This window comes from Parus major, chromosome 4, assembly GCF_001522545.3.
Source record: "Parus major isolate Abel chromosome 4, Parus_major1.1, whole genome shotgun sequence".
Classification (NCBI taxonomy): Eukaryota; Metazoa; Chordata; class Aves; order Passeriformes; family Paridae; genus Parus; species Parus major.
Window position 1 is genome coordinate 17799597 of NC_031771.1, and position 11552 is coordinate 17811148.

The window sequence follows — 11552 nt, forward strand, 5'->3', positions numbered from 1 at the left end:
TTAAAAAGCATTTCCGTTGAAATGTTACAGTAGAAGATCTACTTCTGAAATATATACTAGAAAATAAAATTTCTCTGTTGAAGGAAATCCAAAACAACAACAACAACAAAAAAAATACAAAAAAATAATACCATTTTACAGAATGTAAGGGGAACTGCTAATAATGTGTTTTAGGAAATTTTTGTATAAATAATACTTAATAGTTCCTCCTTTAATTAAAAAAAAAAACTCTAGCACCCAAACATGGCATATAATTGCTTTATTAACAGATTCCTCTTCTGGTTTTTTGTTTAGGAAGAACCCTTTGTCATGGTGTCTGAAAATGTTCTGGGAAAACCAAAGAAGTATCAGGGCTTCTCAATAGACGTGTTGGAAGCCTTGGCCACTTACCTCGGCTTTAAATACGAAATTTATGTAGCACCAGATCACAAGTATGGGAGTCCTCAGGATGATGGGTCATGGAATGGCCTGATAGGAGAACTGGTGTTTAAGGTAAGCTCATTAATAATTACCAAGTAATAATGTGTGATAAATGTGTGATAAAGTTAAGAAATATGTGTTATGTTCTGTTTGCATCAGCCAGTAACCCTTTTTACAGGTAATTATTAACACTTTGTTTATTGCACTTTGCCAGCACTTGAACAGTGTGCATTAGACAGCACTGAAAAAGCTGGAAATTGCACTTGTTAGTAACTGTTTAAGAAGCAGGGCAATCTCTTTTTTTTCAACCAAAGTAAAATCTAAATGTAGTCAAATAATGGGATTCACAGCATCCTAATTAGTTTGGCAAGACCTGACACAAATGAGTTGAAGAGGCTGCTGAAAAGAGGAAAAATTGGTGTTGCAGTAATTAGTGATACATTACATAAATAATGTACAACACTTAGAAAAATGTTGGTATGATGAATACATGAAGTATATAATCAACAGAAAATGTTTTATTGATACATTATGTAAATGAATGAATCAAGAGTAATAAATTATCTATTCTGTAATTAATAAACCATTTAGTCTATTTAATTTGACATTAATTGTTCAGTATTATATCATAAATAAATTGAACCAAATGCATATGCAATGCTTTTTTTTTTTCTTTTTGCCCACTCTTTGCATCTCATCTGTTTGTATTTTCTCCCATTGAGAGAGAAAATACTAGGCAGACTCTATTCTGCTGGTGCCTTATTTTTATTGTGAATATATGTGTTTTATTTGCTCTTAATTAACATATGGGGATAGCTTTTACCGCTATAGAGTCCTACATTTGTTGTGCACCCTTAAAGAACTGCAGTAGATATACATGTAAATAACTTAGACATTGGCCATAAAAGTGTTTTCCAAATGTGCAGGTGGAATTTAATTCACAAGCACAGCTAACAGTAAGGGTCACCCATGGTCAGGGGTACCATCCGTACAGGACCTAAGTCTTTCAATAAAGGAAAATATATATATTTTTTCTTTATTTTTAAGAAAATATTATCCTCCATGGCTTCATAATTACTGATAGGTTTAACCTATTCTGCCTTCCTGAGCAGCAGGAAGCCTGTTGGAATGGAAAAATCCATCTATTCATTCTCTACCCATATCACCTTTCATACACCTACTCTGTAATAATAAACCTCCTTTGCCATCTCCCTATGTCCTTATGAAGCTGGAAGGTGGAATTGTGTATTCACAACTGGTAACCTGGACACAGCTGAAAAAGTAGATTTTCCATTACCTTCTAAACCTTGAAAACTAAAACTCCCTCATCTAATTCTGACATGTAACACCACAATGGCGCATTGATTTATTTTTAACCATTCTTTCTTCCTCAACATCTGATGTTAATGCTACACCCTACTCTCTACAGTACTTATCAGACCACTGCATAACACAGACTGGAGGGGTCTTAATTCTTGATGGTCTGGAAATGGAAGTGGGCCTGGAATGTTTTTTATTTATTTGCAATGGATGATTGGCAAGGTAGAAAGTATAACAACTCAAATGGCTCCAAGGAAAAACACGTATGGCATTGTTGTTTCCTTAGCAGACAGGGATTCAAATGAATAGCTCACTGAAGGTGGTAACCACCCAGATCTGTAAATCCATGTCTCAAATGCAACAGATTTACCAGCCTGTTATGATTTTGTTGTAAATGAGTCTTCATGGATATGAAATCTTTCTGCACATCTACAGTGTATGAAGGATTATTGGAATTGCATTTGGAATTCAAAACCCATGTTTTCCCTATCCTATGGTAGTGTATAACTTTTTATCTTCCTCACCCTTATATAATTAATTAGCAGTAAAGGTTCACTGTGGCCTTCTCTCCCATTCTCTGTCCCTCTTAAGGCAAAAGGACCTCTGGGCAAGCAGCCAGTGTCTATCTGCCCCTTACCAAGTGCAAGCTGTTCTTGAAAGGCTGCTTTCTTATTTACTGTGAACTGAATTCTGCTCTCAGAACTCAAATTTCCATTTGCTTGGCAATGTTATAAGGGGAAGTAAAGGAGCAGAGAATAGTTTTAAATTAAAGGCCTAACCTGTTTGAAACACAGCATTTCCTTGTTTTCCCAACCAAGTTTTATGTGATAGTCTGGCCAACAAGTGGAGGAATTCCAGAAACAGTGGGAGTACTCTTTGCCTGTTAGTTTGTCAGCCAGGAATGAGTTTTGCAAGAGACAAGTCTCACTCAAGGGTAATGGAAAACAGCTGCCTTCTTTTTTTGAGTGCACAGAATCATACAACCATTTAGCTTGGAAAAGACCTTTAAGATCATCAAGTCCAACTGCTATCCAGCACTGCCAAGTCAATCACAAACCAAAATGCTGCGTCTGCTTGTCTTTTCAATACCTCCAGGCAAGGTGACTCAACCACTTATCTGGGCTGCCTATTCCAATGCTTGGCCACCTTTTCAGTGAATGAAACTTTTCTAACATCTCCTGGCAAAATTTGAGGCCATTTCCTCTTGTCCTATTTCTTGTTACTGGGGAGGTCAATCCCCACCCTATTACAGCCTGCTTCCAGGTAGCTGTAGAGATTATCTCCTCGAGAAGCGTGTCTTTGACCTCTCCAGAAGATGTGCCATATGAAATAGCAGTTGCTGTAGCAACCACATGATTTCTGTGCTCAAGATCAATATTCACTGCTTGCATTAACCATCTTCAGCATGCAGCAGTCTCTGGTGCAGGTCCTGGTATCAGGGAGAGTGGTCCCAGGCTGATCTTGTTGCAGCAGCCCTGCTGGAGTGGGATGGCAGAGCAGGAGCCCACCTGTGCCAAGTACATGCCCTGGGCCCCCAGTTGGCTTCACAGACATGACACTGTGCCAAGTTCACTCTGTTCCAGCTTTGATGACAAGGTTTCTGTTGGCTGTTAAAATAGGAGCTGGAATCAGCAGAACATAGTAAGTGGTCTTCAATTTGAACTTGGAAACTGATTCAAGCCTCCCCTCCTTTGATTGTCAATACCTGTATTAGGTACACACTTCGTCCATGCACCTTTTCCAGTCAAAATAACCTTAATGTAACCATGCTGTACAAAAGTTTCTGTTTGCTGAACACCTGAACCAGGTGGACTTCAGAGAATAAATGCTCTTTGAGAGAAGCACATGATGCTCTTGTCCCTCTCCTGTCAAGTGACCAGGGCTCTCACTGCATCTTGTAGAGCTTCATCTCACAAACAGGATTAGTTCAAAGAGCAGCAGCCCTCTGCAGAGAGGCTAAAACCATCTCAAGGGAGCAGTGCTTTACCACAAACCTTGCTCTTACTGTTAATTATCTGTGTCTTATCACAGTAATTCCTTTAGTTGCTCTCTACCCAGATGGCCTGAGGGATAAGCCTGTGTGACAGGCAAGAGAAGTGGCTAATGTCACTTCTGGGAGAGCACACTAGGCTTTCCAGCACAACTCTGGGCTTTCTGGCGATATTCACATCCATCAACAATTGCTTTTCACATCTCACCGTGCTACCTTGATTGTGACAATTTTTTTTCCAGTGAGGAGCCATGAGGAAGCAAATAGCATAGGGAAGACAGCCTGATTTCACTTAGGTCCATCAGAAAATGAAAAGTATATGCTTAATCGTTTCTAAGAGAAACTGCAAATCAAGCAGAAGTCTCTTATGAGGCTCTTTTTCTATTGCACCTTCTTAAGGGGGGTAGTATAAGAAGTGAGAAGAAAAAATAATAGCTGACTAAAATAAGAATTATTTGGATCTATGTGTGTTGAGTGGAAATGTCTCTCTGATTGGTTTTTGTGCGTCCGTGTTAATAACTGCATAACATGGGACTGCATTTTATCACTTCTAGCATTTGTTGAAACTTGATTTAGCATTGAAAATGGATTCAATGAAGGCTCTCACAGGACCAGTTTAAAACAGATTCATTTATTTTCCCTGTTCTTGATCATGAGCCACAGGAATTGTCAGAAGATTGCTTTCTATGTGTATGAGATGTGCTTGCTACAGCAGTGGCTTAGGGACATTTCAGGGATTTCTAGGCTTTGCTGATAAGCTGGTTCTGTGACACCAGTAGGAATGCTATCAGGCCCTTTTGGTCATTTCTTTTGGATTTTCTCATTCTGGTTGTGTTGCTCTACACTGGCCTCAGGCGAACTGCTGCTAAGGAAGATAAATATAAATTCCTATGCAGGTCACACAGAGCAAAATAATGCCCTCTGCTGTTTTTTCAATCTGTTTCAGGAGTCACAGTTTCATTCATGAGAAATGTGTAAGACATATGATAGTTGCTTGATTTTGGCACTCCAAAAACTTAGTGGAGCTCTATACATGTTTATAATTCAGATTGGCAGCTTTATATCTAAATATTGACATAATTGCGTGCATTTGCCTTTCTATCTCAAAAGCACTAAGTGAACCTTTACTTCTTCAAACTGATGTCTTCTCTGATCCAATCTGACATGTTAATGACAGGCATTTAAATTTTTTCATCTTCCAGCTTTGAAACAAGATGACAGAATCTATATGTAATCAAGGATGCTCACTATCAGTAAATCAAGTATCAAGTGAAGCTTAAGCTTGGTTTGGTGCTAAAAGTGTAGTTTTCTGGGAAACTGGTGTTTATGATCCAATTTAGTAAGTTAAGAATATGAGTTGCCATATTTCAGTGTAGCTTTTTTTTTTTTTTTTTTAAACAGCTTAACACTAGGGTGCTAAAGAAGTCAGGATATACTGCTTTCCTTTTTGTTTTTCACTTTACTACCTCTCAAGAAATAAAGACACGTAGGATATTTAATGGCTTAAAGGTCATCTAGTTCCAACCCCACGCATGAGCAGGACATCTTTCACTAGATTGGGTTGCTCAGAGCCCTTCCTTGAACACTTCCAGGAATGGGGCATCCACAGCTTCTCTGGGCAACCTGTTCCAGTGTCTCACCACCTTGATAATAAAGAATTTCTTTTTAATAGCTAAGCTAAGCCTACTCCCTTTCAGTTTGAAGACATTTCGCCCCATCCTGTGACTCCAGGCCATGGTAAAAAAGTCTCTCTCCATCTTTCCTACAGGCTCCCTTCAGGTACTGGAAGGCTGCAGTTAGGTCACCTTGAAGCCTTAATTATATATGTAGTATATAAAGTAGCAAGACATACTTTTATCACAATTGTTGCTGCGGTACAACAAAGGAAATGCAACATTGCCATTTGCATAATGTTGTTCCATCGTCATAGTTGGTTGATAACTGGAGTGGAACCAGAATTCTGGGGAATGTGGAGAGACTGCTTCCCAGAGATGGAAATTAGAAATAGTATTTTCACAGATACCATGGTGTCTCATTTTTTTTCTTTAATTCTCTTCAACGTATTTAACGGAAAAAAACCTGTTTTGCTGCAAAAAGGGGAGGAAAAGCAGGCAAAGATTCTATTAGTCATACAGTTGACTATTATTTGGTGAAACTATCTTTACTGGTGTATGTTGCTTTTTACTAGAGAACCTTTAAACATCTTACAACAATGCAATTTGAATGAGAAATTCAATGATCTAGTATGGTAGGGAAGTATTTTAGTAGTATGCTATTAATTAATAACCCAGCTAAATTAGTAAACAGAGGCTTGAGTCTAGGACTCTTTTTTCCCACATGTCCTCCTTTACCCCTAAATTCCTATTTTGTTTTTTGATATACATTCAGGGGAAAAGGCTCAATATGCTATTCATTAAATACAGTCATAATTTCCTGTGTGACAAATGTTGGACTTTCATATTTGTAAATTGTTTTAGAAACATATTTATGTTCACAGTTATGGAAAACAGCTCAAATGCTGTCTGGTTTGCATCTTGCTCATTGGAGTTAGGGCTTGACTGTCAGCAGATGCTGTGAATCACTTGAGTCACTCGTTGAGGAGAAGGTTTGTAATGAGAGGATAGAGAGACTCAGATAACCTGAACGTTTCCATGGATAATTCTAATTACTGACTGAGTTTGCTGCTGCCCATGGGCAAAGGGCAGTTGAATCATCACTCACAAAAATTTGTTAGGAAGGGACCTGAAGTGAATTCACGAATCCATGCTTTTAGCTGTGCTCATCAACACAACTTCACTTATGACACCGGAGATTTTAACACACAAGTTAAAGCTGAAGCTCTATTTCATAGCTTTTAAGAAAATCAATATTTTCAAACCCTTTTTTGTCCAAATCATCAGGCTTCCAGCTAGGTTTTGCCACTTTCTCAAGCCAGTGAATAATCAACATAAAGTGGCATCATTTAAACTGAGTGTGCTTGTGCCATGTGCTGCAGAGTGCTTTGCGCATCATATTAAAAGAGCCCAGTTGAGTTACAAAATTTTCTAGTCAGTTTCAGCTGCCATACCTTCCCACTCAATATTTCAAATCAAATATCCAAGTAACTAGGAATCTCTGCCTTCTTTGGCCAAGAAGAAAGAAATTCAACAGTTAATAAAATTTTACTGAGTACTCTCAATTTCTTGTGCTCTCCTCACCCCCTTCCAAAGGATCACACACTGCTTTAGGCAGAACCAAAATGGATTAAGTCAAGGTAGTAGAAGTTTAAATATTTTCAGTACTCTTTTGTCATATTAAAACATCTAGAATTCACAGCCTTATTGCTCAGTATTTGGGCTTTTAAAAATGGTATTCATATGTCTGCTTTAAATAACCTTCCTTGTTTTCAGTGAAGCTCTAGTTGTACCTGCAAAAAGTGAAGTAGCACCTGCTGTACTTGTGCCTGTTGTCCCTGGAGACCTAATACATACTGTGAAGTACAAGGATTACATCAAGAAATGTTACTCATCCTCTTTTCATCCAAAATGTGCTCTTTAAATTACAAAAAAGGAAAAATGGAAATGGCACAAAGCAAGTCCAGGCTAGTTGAAGGACAGGTTGGCATTGCTGGAGGAATTCCTTATCAGGAGGACAGAGGAATTAATTGTAATGGAGCTGCGTGCAGAATCTGCCCTTCTGCACTTTAGACTCTGCAGATAAAATTGATGTTTTATAGAATTTCAGGTGCTCCTAGGGTAGTAGCCCTTTGTCGTGATCATCAAATCATGAAAATAGTTTATAAATTTGGCTCTATCAGGCAACTAATTTCCTATGGTTGGATATGCTATGCATAAAATTTGACTTTTGCCACAATGGCAGCAATGGCTTTAGTAAGCCAGGGTGACAAAAATGATCAGAAGTAGATTTCCTGCTGATATTACCTGTATTTGTAGTATTTTGGTTTGTTGGAAAACAACAACAAGGAGAGCTGATGTGCCGAAGTCCACCAAGTGAGGTTTGCTTGCAGAAACTAAGACACGTGGTTGATCTACCCTGCTCAAGCCTTAGTCACCTTTCTGTGCTCACATGTGTGATGCTGCAGACTTTGGTCTAGGCATCTGATTCTCCTTAAACTTAGCTGCTATAAATCACAGAGGAACTTTTTCGTAGCTCCTACTTACAGGGTTTTTTCCTTCGTCTCCTCAGAGAGCTGACATCGGGATCTCTGCCCTAACCATCACCCCGGACAGGGAGAACGTGGTGGACTTCACAACACGTTACATGGACTACTCGGTGGGCGTGCTGCTGCGGAAGGCAGAGAAGACAGTGGACATGTTTGCCTGCCTGGCCCCATTTGACCTCTCCCTGTGGGCCTGCATTGCTGGCACGGTGCTCTTAGTGGGGCTCCTGGTCTACCTCTTGAACTGGCTCAACCCCCCACGCCTTCAGATGGGATCCATGACGTCTACGACTCTCTACAACTCCATGTGGTTTGTCTACGGATCCTTTGTGCAACAAGGTAAGAGACAGAGGGAGTTATATTATTATACAGGGAGGTTATATTTATTATAAAATATATAACCTGTTTTATATATTGCTTATATAAAATCTATATATCCTCCCCATTGCTGTAGAGACCTTCCTCTCCCCTGCCTCCCTCACACAGCCCACAAGGAACTGGGGGCACTGGAAAGCCTTGTGCTAAAAGATTTCCTGGATATTTGGCTGCCCTGTATGGGAATCCTGAGGAGTTCAGAGCACCATGTGCTAGCTTGTGATTTGTTTTGTTATTACAGAAAGGTGATTTTCCTCTGAGGGGAAAAAAGCATTGCTCATCAGTTGCTGGAGAATTATTCTATATTATCAACTGTTATCAAGTTCTTACATGGTCAGACAGAGAATGCTGGGATTTGGATTTTGAACTAAGTTTAGACTAGTCTGCAGTGCTGAACGATCTCACTATGTCTGATATTCTTTCCTCCCTCTTCTGATTTATTTCAATTTTCCTATAAAATGTTTAGATTCAAGCTTCTCTGGCCTTCCTGACTGCTTTCTCAATCCCATCGACCATCTGGTGTAGCCCAGGCTGGTCCTCAATTCTGCTTATATTCCCAAGTCCTTCACTCTTCTAGCTCTTCTGGCAGAGTTTTAGCCATGCATCCTAAAGATGTCAGGGAATGCAGATCCTGGCTGGGTATATGCTGCTTAGAATTCTGGTCTACAAGTTGAGGTTGTAATGCAAAGTGCAGTAAGAAAACACAGCTTAACATAAGAGCAAGGGGGGTTTAGATAATAACACTCAACAACAAAACAGAATGAACGCCTTCTTGCTTATCCATGTAATTGTTCCTCAGTCACTGCTGGCACTGCAGGTACACCTGTTTTAATTTCACAGAGCATCTGCTCTACAAAGAGCCACGGCCACTAGGCCCCAAACCCACAGACTGTTCTTTGTATTTTAACCTGAATTTGGAGGGAACACTGTAGGTAAAGGTGTCATATTTATGCAACACTGGCAACATGAGATTTAGCATTACATTATTCTTTTTTCAAAACAATCAGATGACTTCCATAAAAGCTAATGGAATCCATGAAAGACAATTATGAAACTCCTAGAATGGGGGAAAAAAAAGCTAAAATGTCACTATAAAAAAAAAAAAAAAAAGAAGAAAAGCTTAAGCTTAAGCTGAGACATTCCATGTGATTTTAAAAACGTGGAGACATTTCTTTTAAAATTATCACTTGCGTTGAATGTGAGTCATTCCACACAAGTTTATTAGCCTGGGCATCCTTGCTGTACTCCCAAAAGGAGTCCCTAAAAGCTCTGTAGGAGACTTCCCAGCTAAGGTTCAGAGGAGGCACAACTGGTTTAACACACCTGAGTCTGAACAATTGTTACATGAATTGTTTGTCTCATGTTTATCCAAGGAAGCTTGTGTTGCCTGATTTCCTGAAATTTCCTAACTCATAGGTCCAGAGGAGTAGCCCACAAGGGAGCCCTTAGATAGATGCTCTGTTAGCTTAAAAAGAAAATTATTTTTTCACCAATCAATGAAAATGGGTGTTTAAGGAGGGCTTAGAGAGAAAACTTGAATTCAGCATGAAATTGACAAAGAAGTTAGATGTAAAGAAAGAGGACCAGGTGACAAAAATAGCAGAATTCAGTAGGGGTGGGGAGGGGAGGGGGAAGGAAGGAAAGAAAGAAAAGGAATTTATTTGAGCAATCTGCATCCACTCCCTGTGGAAACAAATGTCACACATGAGGTGCAACTCAGTAAAACCGAATGCTGGTGGTACCATCTGGGGGCACCAAAACTGCTGTGCAACTTCAGAAGAAGAAATTCACAGAACTGGGAAGGTGGGAGGGATTATTTACAGAGAGACACCTTATCACTCTACCATGTAGATTTTCAACACAACTTTACAGAATTCACCAGAATAATGTAAAATATTCACTTGGCTCCTACTGAGTGAGAGAAAGCTATAGACATGTATCTATAGCTTTGTTCTCCTTCAGACAACAAGCAGAACTCTCCTGAATAAGCTAGAAGGAAAAATGAAACACATTGAAAAGAATTTATACCAAAATACATGACACTTACTGTCTGATATAGACATAAAGACTCAAAAGAACTCAGAAATTCAGTGTAAAAGAGTAAGGGATCCATTTATAATGTCAGCCTGTATTTCACATTCAATTTGAATATAACAAAAACTCTATTAGCTGAAGTGTTATTGTTTACTAATCCTTGTGAATACAGACAAATTAAAATTATTTTCATTGACAGGGTAACTGGCTATTGTGGTGACTTTGCCTCTGTTTTCATTCACCAGCTCTTCATTCAGCTGAAAAACTGCAGCTTTTCATTTGTTTTGGAACAGTAAATCTGTTGCTATTAATTCTGATTGGCAAATCTTAAGTGTAGCAGCATGGAGCATTTCAAATACTGTCACGTTCACTCAAGAAATCTTTCAGCGGTGATTTAAAGCATGACAAGGTACTCATTTCTGTTATCAAAACATAGAGCCAAAGATGCTTTTGTGCCCTGTGCTGACAGAAAGCGGCGTGAACCAAGGATTTCTTGTGCTTTGATAGTTCTGGATTCTTTGTTTGGGGCTAGCAAGTGATTTGTGGCATCATCTTCTCTTTCTTTCCTCTAGAGAGAGGAAAAATTTGCAAGGATGCAGACTGGCTTCAGACTTGCCAAGGCTCTGAAGACAAAAGAGCCCTCTGCTGCAAAAATACATGTCATTCTTTAAGGAAACTCATAACCTATTATGATTTAAACAAAGAGTTTGTTTCTTCTAAAATAGTTAAAAACTTGGCAGATTTTAGCAAGTAACTTTAGTTCACTGGATCCCTTTTAATTTTTGTTCAGCCTTGACTCTGATGTCTTGTTCAAATGCTATGAACAAGTTTTAACCCTTTTCAATTTTTGAAAAACCAATGAAAAATACTGTGTCATTGTCTACAGACAAAAGCCAACACAGATCAATCCAATGGTTTTTAAGGCAGGTCTATAATTACTGTCATACTCAGTTATAAAATGTAAGTATTTTTAGTTTCTTCCTTAAAGGTAGACCAGAACTTAATGTGACTGCTACATGTATCACTTAAACTTAGGTCTTGAATGTGCCTCTCACTTTCTTCCCTCCATATTTCAGTGACCACTCTAGGTACCATTTTGAGACTGGTAATGTGGAGAAACATTCTGAGTTTCCCTTTTTATTTGACGTTCGTTCATTACTGAGATAGGTCAAAATAATTTACATTCTTTATTTAAGATACATGAGGATAAAGCTGCAATGTAACTCAATATAAAAGTGTATGAAATGCAAAGGG

At 38.8% G+C, this 11552-nt stretch overlaps 1 protein-coding gene across 2 annotated transcripts in view; it reads left to right on the forward strand.

Annotated features, from left to right (window-relative positions):
• Nucleotides 1–11552, forward strand: part of GRID2 (glutamate ionotropic receptor delta type subunit 2) — a 673180-nt gene that overhangs the window by 545553 nt on the left and 116075 nt on the right. For both annotated transcript variants that reach the window (XR_004496988.1, XM_015625795.2), the window contains exons 10-11: nt 295–492; nt 7916–8228. Coding sequence is in view for 1 of the 2 variants with exons in the window: in XM_015625795.2 (XP_015481281.1) it covers nt 295–492; nt 7916–8228 (511 nt within the window). In the remaining variant the exon portion in view is untranslated. The remainder of the gene's footprint in view (nt 1–294; nt 493–7915; nt 8229–11552) is intronic.